This window comes from Heterodontus francisci, chromosome 15, assembly GCF_036365525.1.
Source record: "Heterodontus francisci isolate sHetFra1 chromosome 15, sHetFra1.hap1, whole genome shotgun sequence".
Classification (NCBI taxonomy): Eukaryota; Metazoa; Chordata; class Chondrichthyes; order Heterodontiformes; family Heterodontidae; genus Heterodontus; species Heterodontus francisci.
The window spans coordinates 14,903,252-14,928,872 of NC_090385.1; the positions used below are offsets into that span (position 1 = coordinate 14,903,252).

The window sequence follows — 25,621 nt, forward strand, 5'->3', positions numbered from 1 at the left end:
CTTGGCCGGTCAGGCAGCCAAGGCCTGAGAAAAGCCACCTAACAAAAGCAGGTCCCCCCAATCGACCATGCTTGCCTCGCCGGGGCATGATTGATCACCCCCGTCGAGGCCCCAAAAACGTACCTTTTCCTTCCTTGTTGATGCTGGGTTGCAGTCCCGGCAGTGGCCACTGCTCCTGGTGGTGCTGCTGGGACTGAGAGCTGCCGGCCTGCTGATTGGCTGGCAGCTCCATTAGATGGGACTTCCTGCCTCAATGAGGTGGAAGTCCCACCTGAGACCAATTAAGGGCCCGGGGACCTTAAAATGCGGTCCGGATCCCCAGGCCAGGCGGAGGCAGGATCAGTTGGTGGATGGCTCCCGTCCGAAAGTAAAATTTCGGCCCTAGTTACTGTTGTAATGTAGGAAATGCAGCAGCTAATTTGCACTTGACAAGCTCCAACAAACAGCAATATGATAAATGACCAGATAATCTGTTTGAGTGACGTTAGTTGTAGGATATATATTGGCCAGGACTTTGGGGAGAACGTCACTGCTCTTCTTCAGGATAGCAGCACGGGATCTTTCACCTCCACTTAAGAGGGAAGATCCTCCGAGATGTCTGCACTCCTCTAATTCTGGCCTCTTGAGCATCCCTGATTTTAATTGATCCACCATTGGTTCAGTTTCCTTCAGTTTCCTAGACCCCAAGCTCTGGAATTCCCTCCCTAAACATTTCGGCTTCTCCACCTTGTTTTCTTCCTTTAAGATACTGCTTAAAACCTGCCTCTTTGACCAAGGTTTTGGTCAACTGACCTAATTTCTTCTTTTGTGGCCAAGTGTCATTTTATAATGTGTTCGTGAAGTGCATTGGGGCAGTTTATTACATTAAAGGCACTATATAAATATAAGTTGCTGTTGTTTAACATCTCATCCAAAGAATGGCAGCTCTGACAGTAGAGCACTCCCTCAGTACTGCATTGAAGTGTCAGCTTGGATTTTTGTGCTCAATTCCTGGAGTGGGACTTGAACTCGCAAACTTCTGACTCAGAGGCGAGAGAGCTTCCATTGACACTTAAAATAGGTGAATTTATTTGGAGGTGCAGAACTTTGCATATTTCATTTATATGCAAATTAAACCTCCAGGAAGTTATAATGAGTCTCTCCAAGGTTTTGGTCCAGCCACACCTGGAGCAGTGGTCATTTTGCTACAGCATGGACAGGCAGACATTCGAGCCAGTACAGAATTGGATAGCCAAATAGACTTGCAGCTCCCAGCACCTGAGTCATGCAGAGAGGTTGGAGCCTGTTCACTCTGAAGAGGAGAAGCTCAAAAGATATTAGTCATATATTCAAGGTCCTTAAGGGAACAGACAAGCCAAAGCTCACAAAAAGGATGGTGAACATGTGGTACAGCCGACTCAAACTGGATGTATTACTGAAGGTTTCATCGCAACCATCTGCCATCTGCAATATTGTTGGTACTAATAAACAAAAATGTTCAAAGAAAATGATTTTTCTTCTAGATTGTTCACATCCATGCTGAGGAGATTAGGTTTTAATTTCTGGAGAGTCCAGTACAATTCTAGTGTGTTGACCAATTGGAAGGTGGCATGTCAGTAGAGGCATATAGTATGGTAAAACATTCAGTCGAATGGGATAGAAATTTGAGGGAATGGGGAAGCATTGCCATATGTACTGAGATACTAGCAGACAGATTTTTTTTAATGGATTTTTTGATATGCTACTCTCTGCCCTTTTACTGAAGATATTAAGTTGCAAAAGAAGAGAAAGGGATTTTGGTCGGGTACATCAAAAGTTTGTCTGTTTGTCTCCCACAAACCAATTTTCAGAAATCAAGATTTTACTTTATTTTGGAAAAAAAAGTCTTGTGCAGCATTTTTTAAATTACGGCTTCTAATTATTTCTAAACAAACTAACGTGGACCTAAGCATTTTTTTAATAAAATGTGGTCTTTATGACTTGAAATTAAACTAACAATGGAACTAAATTGTATATAAACCAGGATGGTGCTGCTTAGTAACAACCTTGAAGACAGGAAATATCTAAAGGATTCGTTTTTTTTAACATTTCCTGAAGATATCTAAATCCTTTTGACACTTCAAAAGAATCTGTTTAAAATCTTATGCAGTTAAATTGAGTACAAAGTAACTAAATTACTTCCCGCTGTTGCAATTTTCACTGGTTCTTTATTGTGTTTGCATTCACAAAGGGGGCTTTGCAATTTCAAATAAAACAGAGACCTAAAGCCAGACAGTAAATGAGAGACACGATTTATAGCACAGCTGTAAAATCAGATTTATTCCTAATTTTCAGCAGCTGCAAATCCGGTAGAAATCAGTTGAATTCCTCATTACGTTGCAGTTTTGAAAAACTCTCGATTTCTTCATGATGGGTCTATGCTTAATGTGCATAAACGGTGGTTTGAAAGCTTCAAACTGTAAACTTCATCACACCAGCTGAAGGGGGACTTAAATGGTTCACGTTCTGCAGTTTCCTCAGGTTCCTAGATTGTTTGTGCTAATTTCTGTTGATTTTATACCCATTTTTACATTCCGAGAATAAGATTCTCTGGAAATTTTGGTGCAAGTTCCTGCCGAGTAGAGCAGCGTAAAACCGGCCTAAATTTCAGTGTATCTTTACACCATGCAAGGAAATTCCAGGCCTGTGTGTTCTGTAGAAACCAACTGTGTGCAAAAATAATTTTGCTATCTACATATTAATAAATAGATTTGAACATTTTAAGCAGAACGCATCCAGGTGCAAACTGCTGCTACTTGAATAGGCATAGAACAGCAGACACTGCAGTTATTTTTACTCTAACTCTCCACTATCGTACTTAGCATATTTAATATGTTAGGAAAGATTTGCTGTAGAAAACAGGAGGGAATGGAAGGCTTGTCATTTGGGCATAGCTGAAGGAAACTAATTTAATTCTCTAGGTACAGGTAATTGTAACTGTCCTAGAATCCTAATTTCAAAAGTTTTACCATTCCACACAATTTATTATTTCCACAAGAAGAACGGTATTTCCATTGTGAGTTATTTTCAAACTAGTTATTTGGAACTACTAATTTGCAGAAGTTTTCATCGAAGGCAAGTTTCTCCCTGCCCCAAAGTTTTGACTCATTGCTCAGCATCTTGAAATGACTGCATTAAATAGTACAACACATTACTTATTTTTCCATTCTATGATGAACAAACAAATCCCAATTTTCTACATTTGATCCTAAGGACCTAAGAAATTCAATATAAGAATTAGGAAAAATGCATTTTGTTGCAAATTTAAGCTTCTGCAACTTGGTAACCACTGCGACCTTCTTTGGAACATGATATTTCTGTGCTTCATATCAATAAAAATCAAGTTATTCCATAGCGAACTAGCAGTTTGGCAGTGCAGTATATTGATTATAAGAGTATTGCAGGGAGCTACAATAGCACATTGGGAGGCCACCATGACTGTGTCAGTTGCTCGAAAGAGCTATCCAATTAGTCTTGAAAGTGCTTCCTTTTCAAATTTATATACAACTCCTTTTTGAAAGTTACTATTGTATTTTCTTCCACCACCCTTATCGGGCATTGCATTTAGGCTGGATTCTCCTGCCTGGGGATCAGCACAGTGGTGATAGGTCATCAGCCTGAGACGTTAACTTTTCCTCTCTCAACAGATGCTGCCTGATCCGCTGAGTGTTTCATTTATTTCAGCTTTTCGGTATCTGCAGTGTTTTGGTTTTGTTATTTATCTTGTTTTTTTTGTGAAGTCAGTAATAACCAACTTGAGAATTCTATAGAATCTCCCTTTGTAACTATGTCTAGAATGGATACAGCCATTAAATTGCAAAACACCAAGTAGCCCTCATCTCTGAGTAAACAATAGCTGATAAAAGAATTAGCTGATTGCAAGGAACAGGTCTGCAGGGATCATACGTACATCTTGACAGGGTAATGGATAATCCTATTGTCTCTGGTTATAAAACCATCAGGAAAATTTATTATAATGTGTGGAGCCCAGTCTGAGTGAAATATTGTTAACTGACTGAGGCTAGAGTGCACTGTCTTTCTCTAGTTCCACTTCTCCATGGGTCATAACATATATTTAAATGTTTTACCCAGGTACCGATATGGCAAATTATATACTCTAATTTTGCTTCAGAATAAAATCCACCAACCAGGTTTCTTTACTAAACAAGAAAAATATTAATTTGTTATAAAACAAGACTTATTCAATAAAGATGCAAAGCATTAACATGCAGGTTGAAATATGAAACTTCCCTTCTAAATTAACCCAACACTTTCTCTCAGACACACAAAAAACGTTTTCTCTGCAGTATCTCTTGACAAAAAGACAAAAAAAAAATGCTTTGGCCAAATACTTGTTAATTCTTGAAGAAAAAGGATAAGCTATGTTATGTTCCCTGGTGGTCCCTTATTCTGACGTCCAAATACGCATGGACGGCTATCACTGGGATCTTTTTGGAAAAGTTCTTTTCAGGCGATATCGAAGATTCGTCTGGCAGGCTTTCCAGGAGAATCACTGCATCAGGGGTTTCAGCTATCACACTGGATTCTCAGGGTTTCTCAAAGCAGGGCAAAAGGATGAGCAGGTGGCTTCTCTCTTAGCAGGCTTACCCCCCCCCCCCCACTGACTCAAAATAATATCCAAAATGAAACCAACTGCTGTCCACCATAAATCTTGACAGGTCACTTCTCTGTAAACAACTCCCTAGTCAGAAGGCTCCTGCTGTTTACTTAGCTGAAGGCATGTGACTTCCAGTAAGTGTGTATTTAAACAAAGTCCCAAGTCTTTCCAGTAAGTGTGTATTTAAACAAAGTCCCAAGTCTTTCCAGTGACCTCTTTAAAAAAAAAACAAAGTCCAGCATCTATGGAATCACTTCAGTCTTTCAAATGAATCAATTTCCACAATTTTTAAAAATGAGTCCTGTAAACATATTCAAAAAATATTCAAAAAATTGAAGCACTTTCATAACAATATACAAAGAAAACTGCAATGCCCAGCCATTCATACCTCATGTCTCAGTTTGTAAAGACTTCTCTGTTTTATGAAAGCTGTAACAATAAAGAAACCCATTGCCAAAATATGCACTTCTGGAAAGTATGCTGTTACGCCAATGTGTTTTGTTGAATGATAATTTTCTTTGGTCCACTGACTAGAGATCTGACTTTATATTTTTTTAAACGGCATTTTTAAACGACAAGCTTCCAGCAAGGTCATCCTTTCAGCTGAAGGTGGCCAATTAACTGCCACATAAGGGTCTCCTCCCGCCGTAGCTAGTATTTTAACCATGGCGACCAGACACCAAATGTCCCAAGAACCCCACCTGGTAAAACCAGGCAGCTTTCTTGCGGGCTGGTGGGGGAGGGGAAGGCCCTCCTGATCAGGCATCCTGTGCCCCAAGGAGCGCCACTCCCCTGCCCCCAACCGCTGCCAACGCGCAACACTCTCCCCCAGCCCTCCTTGCTTCGCTGGGGCCCAGCCGATTGTCCCCAGTGAGGCCCCAAAAACTTAGCTGAATTCCGGGGCCGTCCTCTTTGTTGCTTCCGATGGCTGGGTGTTGCCCCAGCTGTGGCCATGGCTCCCGATGGCACTGCTGGGACTACAGGCTGATGGCCGACTGATTGGCCTGCAGCTACATTAGGCAGGACCCCCTGCCTCAAGGAGGTGGAATTCCTGACCAAGAGCAATTCAGGGCCTGGGGCGCGAAACATCCCAGCGTGGCTCCCCAGGCCCGGCAGAGGCGGGCTCACCACCGACTATTCGGCTGGTGGGCGGGGCCTCCTGTCCAATGTAACATTCCAGCCATAGTCTCAGACTTCAAACTAAAGTAGTTGAAGACGAGTCCAGTGCAATATTTCCACACATAAGGCTGTGAGAATTGGAAATGCATTGGTCATGAAGAGATGCAGGATGAATTGAAATGCTTAAGAGGGAGATAGATACTCATTTGAAAAGTGCAGGTGGTAAGGCATAGTGTGAGAGAGCAGGCAATTGGGGTTATAAGGATAGAGCTGCCTTGCCGAACTCAATGGCTAAGCAGGCTTGATGAGTCAAATCGCCAAATCCTGTTTCTATGGCCCTGACTGGAAATAATATATGTTTCTTTCTTTCTTTTGGGCCTCCTTATCTCGAGAGACAATGGATACGCGCCTGGAGGTGGTCAGTGGTTTGTGAAGCAGCGCCTGGAGTGGCTATAAAGGCCAATTCTGGAGTGACAGGCTCTTCCACAGGTGCTGCAGAGAAATTTGTTTGTTGGGGCTGTTGCACAGTTGGCTCTCCCCTTGCGCCTAATATATGTGTAGAGATTGAAAAAGGGTGGAATCGGACTTGGCTGTGATCGGAATATATGAACAGGAGAGGATAATTCAACCCCACGAGCCTGTTTCGCCATTCGATTTGGTTATGGCTAATTTGTATATTAACTCCATTTACCTTACAAAAATCTACCATTCTCAGTTTTGAAATGTTCAATTGACCTACAGCCTCAAAAGCTTTTTGGGGGAGAGAGTTCCAGATTTCCAATACTCTTTTTGTGAAGATGTGCTCCCTGATCACCCCTGAGCAGCCTAGCTCTAATTCTAAGATTGCGTCCCCTTGTTTGAGACTCCCCCGGCAGAGGAAAAGTTTCTCCCTACCCTATTCAATCCTTTAATCATCTTAAACACCTAAATTAGCTCACCTCAAGGAATGTCTATGCAACCTCATAACTTAACCCTCGTCTGACTTTGCTGATAAAGAAACACCAACTGGTGCAATAGTGGGGCAACTGTAGAACAACACTGATCAGTGCCTTCAGAGGATTGAAAACTGGAAAAAGAAAGGAATTAGCTAGAACGTTGTGAATATAATAATGTGATTGAAAATGTTTGCTTGCTGGAAAATAGGAACAATGTAATTAAATGTCTCAAGTGCAGAAAATATATTGGCAAAATAGAAACGTGCTAAACTGACAGCACAGAGGTTATAACACAATTTTCTTTTTGCAATGACAGACAATTTTGCCACTTAGTTGATACGTAAACAAAAATGATTATTGATTGATTTTGCTTTGAAAGGTTACGGTTTGTGATTGTTTCATGAGATCCAACACCCGAAGCAAGCCCATACTGAAAGGACGTGATCCCAGGGCAAGGTTTTAAATAAAGGAACAACACTTCCTGTTGGTATTTGCGTTGCCACAAGCCTTGGAATTGACTTAATTCATTACCCTGCGTTGTACAATTTCCTTCAGAAGTCAAAACCAAACACAGGGCCATTTATCATGACGCCAGCTTTATTCAGGATGAAGATTTTTGAAACAAGTTTCTTACATGTCATAACTTTAAAGCTTTACAATAAGAATGGTACATTTTTCTTTGTTTTAAAGAGGCTGTCTTTCAATAAAAAAAAAAGGCTGAGGCAGACAGCCTTATAAATGAGTACCTACCACAGGTGCTTTCATAAGGTCAGATAACCAGACTTTGGATTTGAGGTAATTTGAATGGGAGAGCAAATTAATTTACTACTAATTCCCATGCGCCATAGAGTTAAAGGAAGCATTGCCACAGCAGCGGTGGGCTGATTGGTTTCCGAATATTAATTAACTGTGGGCAGTGCATTTGTGTTTTGGCACTGGTTTGACAAGAATGATAGCTTCTATTTGCATTCTAAATCACCAGCTGTCCAGTCAAGATGGATGACTAGCTTTCTCTTCATTTGTCACTTTAGATTCACATTTTTTTTAAAGGAAAAGAAAAATTAAATTAGATCAAGGAGAAAGATAATAATATAAAAAAAAGGTCCTCATGAAAGTAAAATTGTATTTTGCCTTGGAATTGCATGAAGGTTATTAGAAGGAGATGTGAAACCCACGATTCTCAGTAAACAAAGAAATGGAATTATGTAACATATGCAGTTTGCTTAAAATGCATAGTAATTTCCTCCTTCGAGTTTGCTATCTGTTTATTCATTAAAGTTTCTTTATGTGAAATAAATAGGATTAATGTAGGTTGGCAGAATCACAATGACATTAAAACAATTAAGATTAATTTGTACCAAATTCCTACTACTACTTACACAGTGGTGACTCCCAGAAGGTGTAGCAATGCAAACAACATGCTGCAATCAGACAAGTCATTTAAAGGTAGAATTGTTGCAAGACATTCCTTGTAAAATAATAATCCCAAAGCACAATATATCAGATTATGGATGGTTGAAAGGGAAGAACAAAGCTAATACTTACACTGGGTTATAGATGGTCTTAGAAATCATGAGCACACAGCATGCGTATTGAATGAATTTCATTTTGGAAGTTCAAGATGAAATGACAGTTTAAGATCACCCCACCATCTATAATTTGCTCTGTAATAAATACTCTGGGCAAGAAATTGGGATAATTTGTGCTTGTTTTTTGGGCACCCTTAGTGCTCCAAAATGGCATCGGTGGCATGTGCACACAGACTTGTTGGATGAATTGTGCCCGATGCCATATTGGTGAAGGCATTAGAGCACTTTCAGTGAACAATTGGAATAATGCAGAGCAGGCAGATCATGACATCAATCAGCGTGCAATGCTGATTTGATGCCAGCAGTCTAGTTTGAATCTCAATGCTTCAGGTAACACCCTCTCTTAACCTCATATAGCTGCACACGCATTCAGGAGCAAGAAGGACCCCACCAGTGCTATTTAAAGGGATCATCAACTACTTACAGGTTCATTGCTGGTTGGTTTCTCCTGGCTGTTGCTTTGATTCCACAAGTGTTTGGTGCTTTCTATAGTTGTTTCCAGTTGCAAAAGCCTACAGGGAGTGGTGTGGCAGGTGCTAAAGGACTTGGTCTTGACTTAAGGCTTCTGCATTAACCACTTGTTCCTAGATATGAGTGCATGAATAGGTATTCCTCTTGGAATACAGCATGACTTGAAGAATGAACAGAGGCCATGCAGAACAGGGCAAGCTGCTGGAAGAGGGAGGAAGATGAGAGGCAGAAGAGATGCATGTTTACACCATTTGCAGCAGAAAAGAGTGTGGAAAGAGGGGGAGGCGGGACGTGAGAAGGAGGATTAGGTCTGAGCATACCTTCGGCCCCTCACCTGGCCACAGCCTTAGCAATGGCTATCCCAGTATTCACTGACCTTGACCACTCGTGTGAAGTCATTGAACATCTGTCAGCACTGCATCTAGGTCCTTGGAGCTAGACAGTCAGCATTAAACATAACGGCCATCTGCTCCCACTGCCTTCTGGGCATGTGTCTTTGGTGGGGGGGGGGTGTCGGGGGTGGCGTCCTGGCCCTCTGCAGATACAGAACTTCTCTCCTCCTTTCCACCTCCTCCACCAAGGCCTCCAGTGCAGCTTCCAAAAGCCATGGAGCCCATGTTGTGCCATTCTTCAATGTTTGCTAGGTCAGAGTCATTTCCTGCACAATTGCCAGCACCTGCTCTAGCCGTATTGTATCTCCTCTTTAAGAGATGCAGGCTAGCTTTCAGAAGTTCAAGCTAGCTTTAAGTGGTGCCATCCACTCAATGTTAGTCCCCGGCTGAAGCATGCAGCCAATGAACAGCATGGTTAGAACCGACTGCACTGTGAAATTATTGAAATGAGCAGACAGCACGAAGTTGGTGTCCTGCCTGCATTGCAATCAACAGGTGTGGGTTAACTATGCAGTGTGATACCCATGCCCATTTGGGCCCCCCAAAGTCTCAGTAAATCGAACCTCAATCATCTGCTGTTTGGAGGAGAACTCCCTCGTTGGTCATACAGTTTGTGGATAATCGAGAGTTCCACTAAATTAAACTGCAGTGAAATTGTCATGAATTATAATCCTAACCTCTTTTTGGTGCTATCCTGGATCAGAGGGAGAGTTCAATCAGTTCTTCAGACCCATTCAAGTGTCTTTGGGATCTGTCTTTCTCAACCTTTAAGTTGAAAGTGATCCTCTGAGAAGTACACCTGATCTGGGATAACCCCAAAAAGGGCTAGGATTATAATCCACTAGAAAATAAATTACAAGAAAAAATTGTCTGTGACCTAATAAATCTATGTAAATATATATATTGTGCCTATGTGATTGTGTCTGTTTTTGGATTGCTAGAAATATTACAAAAGGACAGCATATGTTTCTTATTAGAATTTCTTTTTTGCTGTAAGCAATGGTATTTGATGTAACCAGGTCTAACATTTACCATAAAACCTTTGTTTTCATCCATAATTGCCTTGGATTTTTGCAAGTGTATAGGATTGTTGGCTGCCAAAAGGTCTTAAGCACAGCCCAACCTTCAGTGCTCTTCAAACCCAACACAGACTCCAATTGCTTTCTCAACCCTTGCCCCATCTCCTGCTGCTCTCATTATCCTGATCCCAATCCCAGTACTCTCCCAACTAGGCCCTGATGCTGATCATACCCTGATACAATTCCTGCACCCGCTGCTGTCCAGATGTTACCTTGACTGCTACTCTTCTGCCTCAATCCCTACACCCACTGTTCTGCTGGCCCAATCCTGAACCCAGCCCTAGCTCCTGCTGCACTCCTCACCCAGATCGGGGACTCTTGAAAATTTCATAGATACCTGGTATGGTTAATTGAAGTTGCGATGTGTTAATTAATGTTAAAAGTGGCTCTGAAATTACAGTAATTAAAGATTATGAGGGATGACTGTGATTTTTAAAAATTCTTTCATGGGATGTGGGCGTCACTGGCAAAGCTGCCTTTGTTGCCCATCTCTAATTGCCTTTGAGAAGGTGGTGGTGAGCCGCCTTCTTGAATAGCTGCAGTTCATCTGGTGTAGGTACACCCACAGTGTTTTTAGGAAGGGAGTTCTAGGATTTTGACCCAGCAACAGTGAAGGAATGGCAATATAGTTCCAGGTCAAGATGGTGGGTGGCTTTAACGGGAACTAGCAGGTGGTGGTGTTCCCATGCATCTGCTGCCCTTGTCCTTCTAGGTGGTAGAGTTTGTGGGTTTGGAAGGTGCTATAAAAGGAGGCTTGGTAAGTTGCTGCAGTGCATTTTGTAGATGGTACACACTGCTGCCACTGTGCATCGGTGGTGAAGGGAGTGAATGTTGAAGGTGGTGGATGTGGTGCCAATCAAGCTGGCTGCTTTGTTCTATATGGTGTCGAGCTTCTTGAGTGTTGCAGCTGCACCCATCCAGGCAAGTGGAGAGTATTCCATCACAGTCCTGACTTGTGGATGGGCTTTGGGGAGCAGGAGGTGAGTTACTCACTGCAGAATTCCTAGCCTCTGACCATTTCTTGTCGCCACAGTATTTATTAGGCTGGTCTAGTTATGTTGTGTTGCAGAATAGTATGGCTCATGGGTCACAAAAGCTCCAAAAGTGAATTATTTTGCACTTCTATAGTAGTATTATATATAATATACATATAAAACAAATGAGTGGGACATTATGATCCATTTTGTTCATAGCCGAGCATTTCAATCAGAGTTCATTTGTTTGGAATGACTTTCATTCGGAACAGTCAGTTCATGGATTGCTTCTTACATTGCAAATTCTGGCCGAAGTTTTCAGTCATGTGAAACCATTTCAATGACATTTTCTCTGAAGTCTCACCAAGAGAGAAAGAATTTGCATTCACTCATCTCAGGTTGTCTTAAAGTGTATCTAAGGAATTACTTTGGAGTACACTGGCTATTATATATGAGGAGATGTGGCTTTCTCTCAGTGCACAGCAAGGTCCAACAATCAGCAATCAGATAAATTACCAGCAATTCAAGTGTCCGCTGTGAATGCACCAAAAGTTAATTGAGATACTCTCCTGAGTTTTAACAGTCAAATCTAGATTACAATAAAGTGGGGTCTCACTGTTTCAAAATGCAATAATAAAGTATCATTCTTTCACTGTCACATTGTGGTTCCTGGTGCCCTTTGAAGAGTCTGTATAACTTACCCAATAATTTTCCAAAATAAAATGTTTCTTTTTAACAATCCTCAATTCTGTGGAACATTTCTGACGCCACAGTTATAGAGTATAGATTCATAGAATGATTATAGCACAGAAGGAGGCCATTCTGGCCATCATGTTCATGCATGCTCTCTGTAAGAGCAACTTACCTAGTCCCACTCCCCTGCCTTTTCCCCATAGCCCTGCAAATATTTTCTCTTCAGATAACTATCCGGTTCTCTTTTGTAGGCCTTGATTGAATCTGCCTCCACCACACTCTCAGGCAGCGCATTCCAGATACTAACCACTCTCTGTATAAAAATTATTTTCCTCATGTTGCTGTTTCTTCTTTTTCCAGTCACCTTAAATCAGTGTCCTCTGGTTCTGGATCCTTTGGTTAATGGGAACAGTTTTGTCCTGTCTACTCTGTCCAGACCCCTCATGATTTTGAGCAGCTCTATCAAATCTCCTCTTAATCTTCGCTTCTCCAAGGAAAACAGACCTACATTCTCCAACCTACCCATGCAACTGAACTTCCTCATCCCTAGAACATTCTCACGAATCTTTTCTGAACCCTCTCTAATATAACACTCATATCCTGTCTCCAAAATGTATCAAAATGGTATGAGTGCATGCCACAGTGAAGAAATGCCTAGTGAAAACACATTTTATTTTTGCATGCATTGTTGAATTTTGCTTTTAGTTTTATGGTGCCCAAGAGTTTCCCTTTTAAAAAGGAATTTACAGTCCGACTTAATTTTCCCCTAAGGCTGCTTCCTCATGTATCCTTTTTCATTCAGGACTGTGGGGCAATTGGAACTGAAGACATCTACCCAGCCACTGCTGCCATTTTCAGCTCTGGGCAAGACAGACAACGTCAATTTTTCTTTTCCTTCAGTTGCTCATTCAAGCGTGTGGGACTGTGCCATCTTTTCTCCTTCACATTGTATATTTCGAGAAGCCCAATATGCAAGTGGACAGAAACTTGCGTTTCAGGCCAAGCGCACTAAGATATATGGTACACACTGAAACGTTTAGGCTTTGGCATTTAAAGCAACCTCTTCTGTCGTGTTCATTATGCTCAGTTGCTGAAGACAGTATTTTAATTGTGTTCATGACCTGGCATAATACCATGGCATATTGTAATAGACAATTTTCTTTTTGGTCAACTGTTTTTTACTTCAATGCCATTTTCCAAGTTGAAGAATGTAGTTTTTTGTACTTTTAACTATACCTTTACTTGAAAATTTCAACCACTTTCTTCTTTTATCTTATGGTAGATATTACTTATTTAGGTGAAGAATTTTAACAGCAGTATACAGCAACATGCTTGTCAAACAGGCTTGAATTAACCACTTGCATCTGATGATCTGATGGTTTAATGTCAAAGCTAATATTGTGCTACAGCTTCAGTTGTTACTGTATTGTTAAAATATTTTTTATTATTACAATTTGTTACAATTATTGCCTGAAATGAGCAAAACTAGTGTTCATTTGATTGTGTTGACAGATTCTGTCAAGGAATGGATTGCATTATGTTGTGCTAGAATATAAGCTACTGATAAAAGGCTGTACTCTGCATACATAGAAATAGGAAAAAAAACTTGCTTTGTTAAGTGAAGTTGGGGTTGTTCTCCTTAGAGCAGAGAAGGTTGAGGGGAGACTTACTAGAGGTGATCAAGATTATGAAGGGTTTTGATTGAGTAGATAGGAAGTAACTTTTGCAATTGGCAGGAGGTTTGGTAACCACAGAACATAAGGAATAGGAGCAGGAAGAGCCCTTCGAGCCTGCTTCGCCATTCAATACAATCATGGCTGATTGGGGACAATGGATCAAATGACTTCCTTCTGTACTGTATGATTCTTTGATTTTATATAGGCCCACAGTTCACCTGCTAGACATCCCAAAATTCTTCACAACCAGTGAATTACTTTGCAGTATAGTCACTGTTGTACCATGGGGAAAACGATGCAGCCAATTTGGACACAGCAAGATTCCAGAAATGGCGAATGTAATCTGTTTTGCTGCCATCAGTTTAAGGAAGAAACCAGAGAATTCCCTGCTCTTCAAATAATGCCTTGAACAGGAAGATGCAATTTCAGTGTGAAAGACAGCGCCTCTGGCAATGAATAAGATCATATGAAATAGGAGCAGGAATAGGCCATTTGGCCCCTTGAGCCTGCTCTACCATTCAGTAAAATTATGGTTAATCTCACTGTGGCCTTAAATCCTCTTTCCTCCCTGCTCCCTATAATCCTTGACTCCGTTGTAGATAAAAAATCTGTCAAACCCAACTTGAATATATTCAAGACCCAGCCTCCACTGCTTCTGGGGAAGAGAATTCTAAAGATTAATGACCCTCTGAGAGAAGAAATTCCTCCTTATCTCCATCATAAATGGGAGATCCCTTATTTTGAAATTGTGCCCCCTAATTCTAGATTCCCCCTTGAGGGGACACATCCTCTCAGCATCTACCCCATCAAGTCCCATTAGAATCTTAAATGTTGCAACAAGATCACCTTTTATTCTTCTAAACTCCAAAGAGTAAAGGCCCAATCTGCTCAACCTTTCCTCATAAGACAAACCCTTTCATCCCAGAAATCAGCCTAGTGAAACTTCTCTGAACTGCTTCCAAAGAAAGTATATCCCTCCTTATAAAAGGAGACCAAAACTCTACACAGTATTCTAGGTGCGGTTTCACCAATGCCATGTACAGTTGTACCAAGACTTCCCTAATTTTATACTCCAGCCCTCTTGCAATAAAGGCCAATATTCCATTTGCCTTCCTAATTACTTGCTGTACCTGCATGCTAACGTATTATGATTCATGTACAAGAACACCCAGATCCCTCTGCACAGCAGCATTCTTCAGTCTCTCTCAATGTAAGTAATATTCTGCTTTTCTATTCTTCCCGTCAAAGTGGACAACCTCACATTTTCTCACATTATACTCCATCTGTGAAATTTTTGCCCACTCACTTAACCTATCTATAACCCTTTACAGACAATTCCTCACAACTTACTTTACTACCTATCTTTGTATTGTCAGCAAATTTGGCTACAATACAATCAGTCCATTCCTCCAAATCATAAATCGTAATAAATCATGAATAGTTGAGGCCCCAGGCCTGATCCCTGTGGCATCCACCAGTTACAGTTTGCCATCCTGAAAATGCCCCATTTATTCTGACCCTTTGTTTTGTCATGCAGGCCGCATGCCCCCCCCCCTCCCCCGCCAAGAATGAGACACATTAATTTCACCACATGAGTATTGATTTTTATACTGTTACTAGAATAAAGAAAGAACTTGCTTTTAAAACAAAAACACCAGACCCTTGAATGGAGGGACATTTGCATAGTAACAGACAGTACTTGGAAAGGATGAGGAGGAGCCACTCTCTGCTCCAAATTAATCCACAATGGACTTTTGATTATCAGATGTTGAATGTGGAGAAGCTAGCATTCCAGGTTGAATGTTAAAATGCTCCCAATACACAGAAGACACCTGGTCAAACCAGTCAGTCACATGACCACCTGCTGGCCAACTAGGGGAGTTTTAAATTGGAGAAACAGTGTTTGAGGACAGAAAGCTGTTTGCTCCTGGATAGGAAAAGACCTCTCTCCTGTCTGCTCTCATCTCATTCTCACCAGTTTTGCATTCCATTGAAGACATATGAACCCTGAGAGAGAATAGTCTCCTACAGTGAACAAGGTTTAAGAAGAATACTGGGCCACAACGAAAAGCAAGAATTACCTAAAAGTAAGGACTACAGCGAGCTTGAAGCACAGTAACAAAAAACCCCTCTTCAGAGATTGCCTCAAACCTCTCCACTATTTTTCTTCTGCTCTTTTCTGTCTCTATTTGCATGTGCGTATCGCGTGTGCATGCTAGTGTGGGGCACGGCGTGTATCTGTAGGCGTTAACCGAATTCGAGTTTGTTTAAGTTTTAATAAATTTCACTTTTCTTCTTTAAACCTATGAAAGCCTGTTTGTGCTCATTTCTTTGCCGTATAATTTGAAATCGGTGAGCCAAGATTCACCAAAGAGGGAGTTCAAAACACAGTGTGTTTAAACAAAATCCTGTTACAATAAGACCAGATGAAGGTTAAAGGGGACCCCTGGATACCTTTCTCACCTGGTCGTAACAGTTTCCTGTTAGTTAGCCAAACCTCTATTCATGCTAATATATTACCCCTAACACCATGATCTTGTGTAGTAACATTTTACGTGGCACCTTATCGAATGCCTTTTGGAAATCCAAAAACACTACATCTATTTGTTCCCCTTTATCCACCATGCTTGTTACATCCTCAAAGAGCTCTAATAAATTTGTCAAACATGATTTCCCTTTCATAAAACCATGTTGACTATGCTTGATTGTATTATGGTTTTCTAAATGTCCTGCTACTATTTCCTTAATAATGAATTCCAACATTTTCCCAATGACAAATGTTAGATTAACTTGCCTATAGTTTCTTGAGTTCTGTCTCCCTTCTTTCTTGAATAGGGACATTGCATTTGCAATAGGGGTGTTGCTCCTCGTTCAGTACCCTACTGAAATATCGGCTTCAATTAGGAGCTCAAGTCCAGGACTGGAGCTTGCACCCAAGGCCTTTTGCCTCAGAAACAAGAGTGCTATTGCCTGATCCAAGCTGGCACACAATGTTTCTTTGTTTTAATGGCAACATTTCTGCCCCCCTCCCCCCACCCCGGCACTTGCCATGATCAGGTTGACATAGAGACCAAATTTGGTACAAAAAAATAATATATGCTCCAGACTTGTGAAGTGGTGTATTGTAATTACGTCGAGCTGACATTTTCCTTCATATACCTTAACAGATGTAACATGTTCTAATCATCTGTGGGCTTTTTTTTATATCTTTCAGCTGTACTCACTGACAAGCTACCTCAGCTTCTACTCCCTCTTGAAAACCAACAAAGTACTGTAGATGTCCAGCTGGGTAAGTTACACCTTTAATGTCTGTACTGTGAACATTAATATTGTTCTGCGATTCTTCATCCATCACATCTTTACATAATATTTCTCCCACGGCTTTCCCTTTTATTAACTCGTGCTTCCTATTTTTACATCAACCTTCTTGTATCCCCTGTATTCTCAGCAGTCCCCACTATATAAGCAACAGCAAGAGCTGAAGTGAAGAATGTTGTCTATGATTTTGCTGAAACTTTCACTTTCATCTGAGGCAGTCAGGCTTTCCAAAGCTGTTTAACGCTATAAGGCGAGACATCTGTTCATATTTTCCCAACAACATCCTTCAACTTTTATCATTTAGTTCAAAATGAACTAACTACATTTGAAAGGAAAATAATTTCAGTTCTTTTTTTTTAAGATAATGTAACCTCTCGGTTTTTTTAATGTTAGATAATGGCTGAACACAGCAATGCAGGATGGAACTTTTAGCTTTGGTGCGTAAAAGAGATGGCAGTTGTTCAACCGCCAAAGGAGTGAATAATTGACAGAATGAATAATGGGCGGGTTAATCATGGTTGGGCTGAATGACAGGGGTGAATAATGGATGGGCTGAATAATGGAGGAGGATGAATCAAAGGGTGGGTGAATAATCAACAGCCAATCTACTATCATCTGTTATAGATCCCATTCCCCTTCCCTTGAAGTTGAAAGCTCCACTCGTAATCTCTATTTCCATCAATATCCATGCTGGTGATCCACAGGTGATCCTTCAGTTAGTGGCCAATAAATCAATACTAAACCATATCAGAGCTCCAGCTTTCCACCTACCCAGTTAACAATGAGATGGCAGCGAACCCTTACTGGAAAAAGGAATAATAGGTTCCAAGAGGATACTTGAGTGAGGTAAAGTCATTCCACCAGTAGTGCAAGGAGCTTTGTACTAGTTTATGCTTTGAGCAGAGTGATGGACACTGCAGTTGGCCTGGATTGGGGAAGGAACCTAATTCTTTGCTTGGATTATTGCAGAAGTTTTAAGTCTCCCAAAGAAGATGCAGCCACTTCTTGTGGGCAAGGGTGGGTGGGAGGCCTAACACTCAAGTTGATGACAGCAGAATGCCCTGGTTTCTTGATGGATGCTGGAACTGATATGGCGCCCTTGTTGGAGGCAGAGACACTGTACCCTATACATTGGCTTGGGTTTGGAAGAAGAAAGTCTGTGTTTGGCTGAGAGAGAGAGAGATGAGACAATTTGGTTGGGGGTGGGGTGGAGAGAAAGAAGAGAAGGAGATTGACTACAGTGCATGAGAATGAGGTTTGGTCAAGGTAATCATGTGACTAAAATACTAATGGTCATATGATTTCCATGGAACAATCAAGTCACTTAACGAAATGGGGCTGAGGCATGTGATTCTCATGGGCCAGTCAGATCACTAGAGGATGACGTAGACTGACTGGGTTAATCAGCATAAAAAAGAATATAACCTCAATAATTTAGTAACATAGATATTGGGTGTTCCTCCTTATAAAAATGCATTTGTTTAACTTTCCAATTCAAGTTTTGACTTTTGAATCAGTTTAAAATCTATCTTTCCATTGCTATTGACAACCAAGGATTGCCATTGTGTGGTGCATCACATGACAGGAAAGGATGATTTCATGATAAAATTAAATGCATGTGTTTTAACTGACATTAATTGGATTTTGTGCATTTTACCAGATTGTCTAATGTTATTTTTGATGAATTGAAATTGTTTAATGTAAATTTTGGTTGTTTTTATTTTGCTTGGATTTTTACGGATTTAGTATTTCTGGTGCCAACTGTTGATTTATGAGCACATGTATCTTCGGTTAACCACAGGTTTTATTCACCCATAAGCTGTATTTTCTGGTCAGTGGTGAACAAAAGTGCCAGCCACTCATTGGACTTGTACTTGCCCACGCACTTTCCTTGGGCTATTGCACAGCAACTCGCTGCCAGCCAGCAATCCAAAAAGCATGGCGCCCTCTACAGGGGATCTGGGGCCTGTGTGAAAATGGCAAGCAACTGTGTATCTCCCTAACCAATCAGATTGAAGAATCGTTAATAAGTAGCACAGAGTCTGAACTAGGAAGTGTCAGTAGAATATTTAATTCAATGTCAAATCAGGTACAGAAAGTGAAAAAGAGGAAAAGAAAGATGGGATTAGGAGACAAAGAAAAACGATTAAAAGTATTTTTCTCATATTTCAAAAAATACTTAATATCTGAAGAAATGAGATTCCACATTTGTGAAAGTTAATTTTCAGAGCCAGAGAGTTTGTTTGGCAGTAGTTAAAACTTCTGCCATGAAGAATGTGTTTGCACCGAAATGGACAAGCCCCACTGTTTTCTGGTGAGTTTGGTCTGTATCTATGAGCTAAGTACAGGCACTTCACACCATTCCATTTATTTCAATGGTGTGTCTCTCAGCGAGATACCACTTCAGCTAAGCTTCTGGAGAAGAGCAACTTGGACAGCAGCTTCCTGATTTATGCATTTAACTGTGCATGTGCGGTCACTAGAAGCTGCATTCCGATTTACGTTTTAATAATGGCGAGCACTGTTAGTCTCATTGTTAGTTCTGCTGCAAAATCCAGCCCATTATGTCACCAGGCATACCTATAGCAAATACAAACAGTTAATGTAATGAAAATGCTTGAATTCAGGCATAAAGGTTTTCTTATATAAAAATAGCTGATGTTGGTTATCTTCTGTTGTGGAGCAAGTTTCATATTGTAACTGTGAAAGGCATTTTAGAGTTATAGAGTTGTCAGCAGCTTTTGTGTGATTTTTCTTTTAGTCATTAAGACAGACTGTTGGACAGTGTGAAATGTCACCCTATTAGATTTTTCATATGTGCTGATTTCTGAAAAAAAATCTTGCTTCAGAGGTTGGATCTGATTTTGATCAGATTGCTTGAGCTGACCTATCTGCCATATTACATAATATGCTACCAGATACTTAAGTCAGAACTGACGAGCATTAAATCTCTTCTAGTTGCCGAGCTTCCAATGTACTGATAGGTGGTGCGTGGAACTGGGGTGGGGGAGGGGAGACATGGGTTGGATTTGATCCTGGCTTTTAGATAAAGCTGCTCATCTCATAGATTGCTTTTCCCTCCCCCTACCCTGGAAGCTTAGCAAGTTTATCTGTGAGAAGCTAAACTACTCAGACCAGGGAGGCAGCAGTTTTATTCCCAAGTCTGTGCTCAATTTAGATGATCTCAGTCCGCTTACCCATTGTCTCTCGAGACAAGGCGGCCAAAGAAGAAGAAGAAGAAGAAGAAGTCAAGTTAAAGAAAGAAAGGTTTGCATTTATATAGCGGCTTTCATGGCCTCAGGACACGTGAAAGCGCTTTACAGCCAATGAAGTGCTTTTATTGTGTAGTCGCTGTTGAAATGCAGAGAACCCGGCAGCCAATTTGCGTACAGCAAGATCCCACAAATAACAACGCAATAATGACTGGATAATCTGTTTGAAGTGATGTTGTATGAAGGATGAATATTGGCCAGGACACCGGGAAGAATTCCCTTCCTCTTCTTTGAGATAGGGCCATGGGATCTTTTGCAGACACCCAAGAGGGCAGCTGGGTCTCAGTTAAAGCCTCATCTGAAAGTTGGCATCTCTGACAGTGCAGCACTCCCTCAGTACTAGATTTTGTGCTCAAGGGCCGGATTTTTAGGTTCCACCGGGGGTGGAAATGGAGGTGGACGGGTGCTGAAAATAGCTGCGCCAGCTGGTTTCCTGTTGCCATTCCCGCCACCGGCGTGTTTCATCAGGCAGAGGGCAGCCCAGACCCAAGAACCTGCCTGTATTGCACATAAGGACAATTCAGGTAGTTAAAGAGCTCATTGAGAGCTCGTAAAGGGCCAGGTTAAGATTTTAGTGGGGGTACACGGGCTCCGTGCTGGGGCAGGGGCAGCCCAGGTGCATGGAGGTGGTAACACCATGGGGAGCCAGTCACAGCCGCCCCAGGGAAGTGGTTGGCTCATAAAAGGGAAAATGGCTGAGACAGATCTCAGCATGGGTTGCGGGGAGAGTATTGACTATGCACTCGGGTAGTTCCAGGATCACCCTCCTGGCATCGCGGGGGCATTAGAGGAGGGGTCAAGATTTCTGGCACAATTGGGAGGCCACCTGAGCACAAGGAAGGCAGCAGCTGGCAATGGGGATATGACTCTCAGATTTTGGGCCCAGTGTCAATGAGGAGCACCATCCTCTGCAGGAAGGGCAGAGCCCTGGCCATTGGGGGTGCAGCAGAGAGGGACGAGGGCAGGAAGGCAATGGAGGCCATAGTTTCATTATAGGATCTACCGCTGAAGACCGCGCTACCTGGGATGCCGGAGAACCAGTGCCGCAGGAGACTGTGGCTCTCCAGGCAGACCTCAGCGCTGAAGAAGGTGTGCAGCACTGTTCTCCATGCCCTGCCAGGAGCAGTGAAAGTCACTGTATCCTTGAACTTCTTTGCCTCTGGCTCCTTCCAAGAATCACCTTTGTAGCGTCTCACAAACGGCTACACACCATTGCATCTCACAGGTTGCTGATGCACTATTTGCGAGAGCTGGACATTACATTCAATTCCAAATAGATGGGGCAGTGCAGGCACAAAGGGCAGTGGGTTTCGCATCCATCGCTGGATTCCCCCAGGTGCAGGGCATCATCATTTGTACCCACATGGCCATCAAGGCACCCAGTGACCAGCCACTGAGATTCATCAATAGGAAGGGCTTCCACTCCCTCAATGTCCAACTGGTTTACGACCATAACAAGTGCTTCCTGCATGTGCCCACTTTCCTGGCAGTTGTCATGACTCCTCCATCCTCCGGCAGTCCAGGGTGCCACAGCTCTTCATTCCACCCCGCAAACTCCGTGGATGGATTCCAGAGGACAAGGGTTATCACTTGAACAGATGGCTACTCATTACTCTACGGAACTCTGAGACAGAGCCACAGAAGTGCTACAACCGAAGCTATCTGCTCACAAGGACCACCATCGAGCAGGCAATCAGGCTTCTGAAGATGTAGTTCCGATGCCTCGACCGGTAGGGTGGCACCCTGCAGTACAATCCTACAAGGTCTCATTCATTGTGGTGGTCTGATGCGTTCTCCATAACATGGACCTCCAGAGAGATGTGGACCTTGAAGATGGTGAGGCCCTGGAACAATGCAGCTCATCGGAGAAAGAGGAAGATCAGGACGTGGTAGAGGTGGAAGAAGCTGCAGAACACACAGGTGCCCTGGCTGTTCAAGGAGATGGCAAGGCCTGGCACAGGTCTCGAGGGTCTCATCATTGTCAGGGATCATCTGATCCAGGCAGGTTTCAGCTGAGCCCTTCTAACCCAGGAGGACAGCATGGTCTGGAATTCACTTGGAGCTGCCTGTGAAAGAACTTCCATATGAGACACAGCCTGGAATAGATCTACTCTCACTGTCAAAAAAGGATGTGAACAGAGGTTTCACTGCCCCTGTTCAAGGACCCTTACTTCCCTCTGCCACGTCATCGCTCTTTCCTTGTCGCATCATTAAGAAATGAAAGTTCTCAGATTTGGTGTTGTGTGTCGATAATTACATAGTGTTGAAAAATAAAAAAAGTGAATAGTTACAGAAGAAACAAACTCAGGTGACTCAGTGCTCTGCCCAAAGCGGTGGCCTCCGCTTTCAGCCACTTCTATGTAGTGCTCCCCTTGTGGCCTTGGATGAGGTGGAGGCAGCCTGTTTATTTATCTCTGCTTGCAATTGAGATGCACATGGCTATCGCCCTCGTTGTGGAGGTGCCAGTGAGGGCACCTCCAGAGGCTGCTGCACCAGCGTCATTGCAGAGGCAGCCTCTGTCACGGGGCCCTCCTGCACAGCTGGTTCCTCACTCAGAGGGGCCTTGGAGGCTGTTGATGATAATGGTGCCCTGGGAGTGACTGCTGGAGGGGAGCACCAGCTGGGACGCAACTGGCAACCCCTCCAAACGTCATTGCAACGACCAGTCCAGGCTACACAGTGTGACATGCATCCTGTGTATGTCAGTGCGCAGTTCCTGTATGCACTCTGAGTGCTGCCACATATGGCTCTCCATGAGGTTGGCCACTCTTTCAATGAAGGAGCACGTGTTCAAAACCCTGAGCCGTAGTGGTACACTTAAGCTTCATCGACACCTCCATTCTCAGCCCAGGGCCTCGCACTGCCTCAGGGAACTCTGACATGTGGGAGCAGATCTGTGGCTGCTGGTCTAAGCAGAGCCTCCTTTCCTGTAACTCCCGAGGGCCTGCATCAGTGCCCAGCTGAGCTCCATCCTCTGAGGGGGACTGCCCACAGCTGCCTCTGCTCTCTCATCTCCTCCTGCTCACTTGTGACGTGTTCATCGCCTTGTGCCACCATATCTATGCGCAGGCCAGGACCCACCGATGTGACTGTATCTGAGCTAGGGGGTGGGTGCACTTGTAAGATGTAACAGTGCTTACTCTGATGTCTCTGCTGGCAGCACATGTCCTGGTGCAGACACAGGAATCTGTCATTCCCCTGCATCATTTGAACCTGTGGGAGACATAAGAAGAGATCATGAGAACTAGCCTTGGGGAGTAGAAACCTCTGTAGCGCTGAGGCTTCCCACTACAGCTGAGTCTTTGGCATACTGTCAACAGCCTGGAGTGCACTACACCCCTTCATCTACACATTGCAGTATCTGTTCACCTTCTCCACCAGGGATGCCCATCCCGTCTTCCCCGACTTGCTGATGGCCAGCCACTCTGGCAATCCCCATTGCTCCCTTCTCCATGGCTGAGATGATGTGTAGGTTGGGAACTCCCTCTCGGGTCTGCATGCCTTCAAGGGAATTATGTGCCCTTTCCTCCTGCAAGAACAATAGACAGAGAGATAAGGCACTCTTCGCCTCTATAGCCAATGCCACTGCTCATTGACCCAAGAATCTGCAAGTATCAATGCTGGCAGGTTCTCAGCAGCACTATGACTCTGAGCCTTGTTGAAGGGTCAGTAGGTATTCTGGACTCTCATTCCTCCCCTGTTTAGGAGCAGCATTCACCCTCGGGCTCCTCAGCTGGAGTGTCTGCTCGAGCTTGAATACCCAGAGGTCTGCTATGAGGGTCTGGCATTGCACTTATCTTGCGAGAGCAAGGAAGGTCATTGAACTTTTTCCTGCACTGCACCCAGTTCCTCCTGACCACACTCTGTCTACTCATGTTCTCAGCCACCTCTAACCAGGTCTGCTTGGTTTGGGAGGGTGCCTTCTCCTGCCACCCTCCAGAAAGAGGACCTCCTTCCACTGCCTCAAGAACGAACTCCAGGTCTGCCTCTATGAATTGAGAGGCAGCCCTGCCCTGGCTTCCATCCCTCTGCCTTTCCTACTGCAATTAAATCAGTAAAACAGTCGCCACAGTAATAGGAATTTATCTAGTGCTCCTATGTGCCACTGATGCACAGTCCAGGTCTCACTGCAGTACAAGGGTGTGGTAATGACAACTGCTCTATGCACTAGGACTTTTGTTCGCTTACAGAGGTCTTTGTTGTCAAACACTCACTATAGTTTGTAGAAGGCTGAGCTGGCGCAGCTGATACAGTGTTGGATCTACTTGTCAATGGTGGTCTATTGAGAGAGGTGGCTGCCAAGGTACAGGAAGTGCTCAACATATCCCAGAGTCTCTCCTTCAACATATATGGGAGGTGGACTATCTGGCTGACCAAGTGTGTGTTGCTATATGAGAGCATTTAAGAGTCAAACATATTGGTATGGGATTAGAGTCACAATTAGGCCAGACTATGTCAGGGAGACAGGCTTCCTTCCCTGAAGGATATTAATGAACCAGTTGGGTTTTGATGACACTCTGACAGCTTCATAGTCACTTTTACTGATTCCAGCTTCTTTATTTCCAGATTTTGAAAACAAAAAATCAAATTCTCAAATTGCCAGAGTGGGCTTTGAAACTTTGAAATCGCATTCTCTGGATTACTAGTCCAGAATGTTTGGAATACTATAGCAGGTTAGGTGTTTGGAATAAGGAATCTTCAAAAAAATAAAGGCAAAGAATGTGCATAGCTCTGAATATTGTCAGGATTCAAATAAGATGCTTGAGTTAGAGGTGTAAACTGATATACATGCTCAGGGGAGTTTGGTAAAAGAGAAAGTTGAATTTGAGATCTCAGAGTAAAACTAAATTAAAATCTGCATTTGGTTAACAAGTAGCCAGAGGACTAAATATAAATGGGCAGTCTGCTCTAGTACCAAGTGCAAGGAAGAATGATGAGAATATATATAAAGAGATAAGAAGTGTAACTAAAAATAATGTTATATCAGGTGACTTCAGACAATCCAATATAAGCAGAGAATTCCTGAAATGCAATAATCTACAGGACTAGAAATAGACATGACATAGTTACTTTTTTAAAATGGGTAACAAATATGACCCAGCCAACGACAGATCCATTTTCAGGTGTAACAATGGACTTAATTTAACAAGAAATAGCCAGCATGGGTTTAGAAGGGGACAGCACTGCTTGAATGACCCTCTTAACATTTTTGAATCTGTCGCAGGTGAACGAGGTAGGGGAACTCCGTATAATATTGCTTACAATTATGAAAAACCACTAACTAAACTCAAAGCCCTTAAGAATATAGGGTAGAATACAAACGGAATGAAAAGCTGGTTGAAAAGTAGGACACAAGGTAAGAGGCATAATCCCAAACTGGAGGTAAGGGCAGCGGCAGAGTTTGAGGGGACTGTCACAGAGATAAGTGTGTAGATTCTATTAATGACCTGCACGCCAAAACGAATGA

At 42.7% G+C, this 25,621-nt stretch overlaps 1 protein-coding gene across 3 annotated transcripts in view; it reads left to right on the top strand.

The window, feature by feature from the left end:
* Positions 1–25,621, top strand: part of il1rapl2 (interleukin 1 receptor accessory protein-like 2) — a 1,024,957-nt gene that overhangs the window by 713,609 nt on the left and 285,727 nt on the right. For all 3 annotated transcript variants that reach the window (XR_010976424.1, XM_068047131.1, XM_068047132.1), the window contains one exon: positions 16,779–16,853. Coding sequence is in view for 2 of the 3 variants with exons in the window: in XM_068047131.1 (XP_067903232.1) it covers positions 16,779–16,853 (75 nt within the window). In the remaining variant the exon portion in view is untranslated. The remainder of the gene's footprint in view (positions 1–16,778; positions 16,854–25,621) is intronic.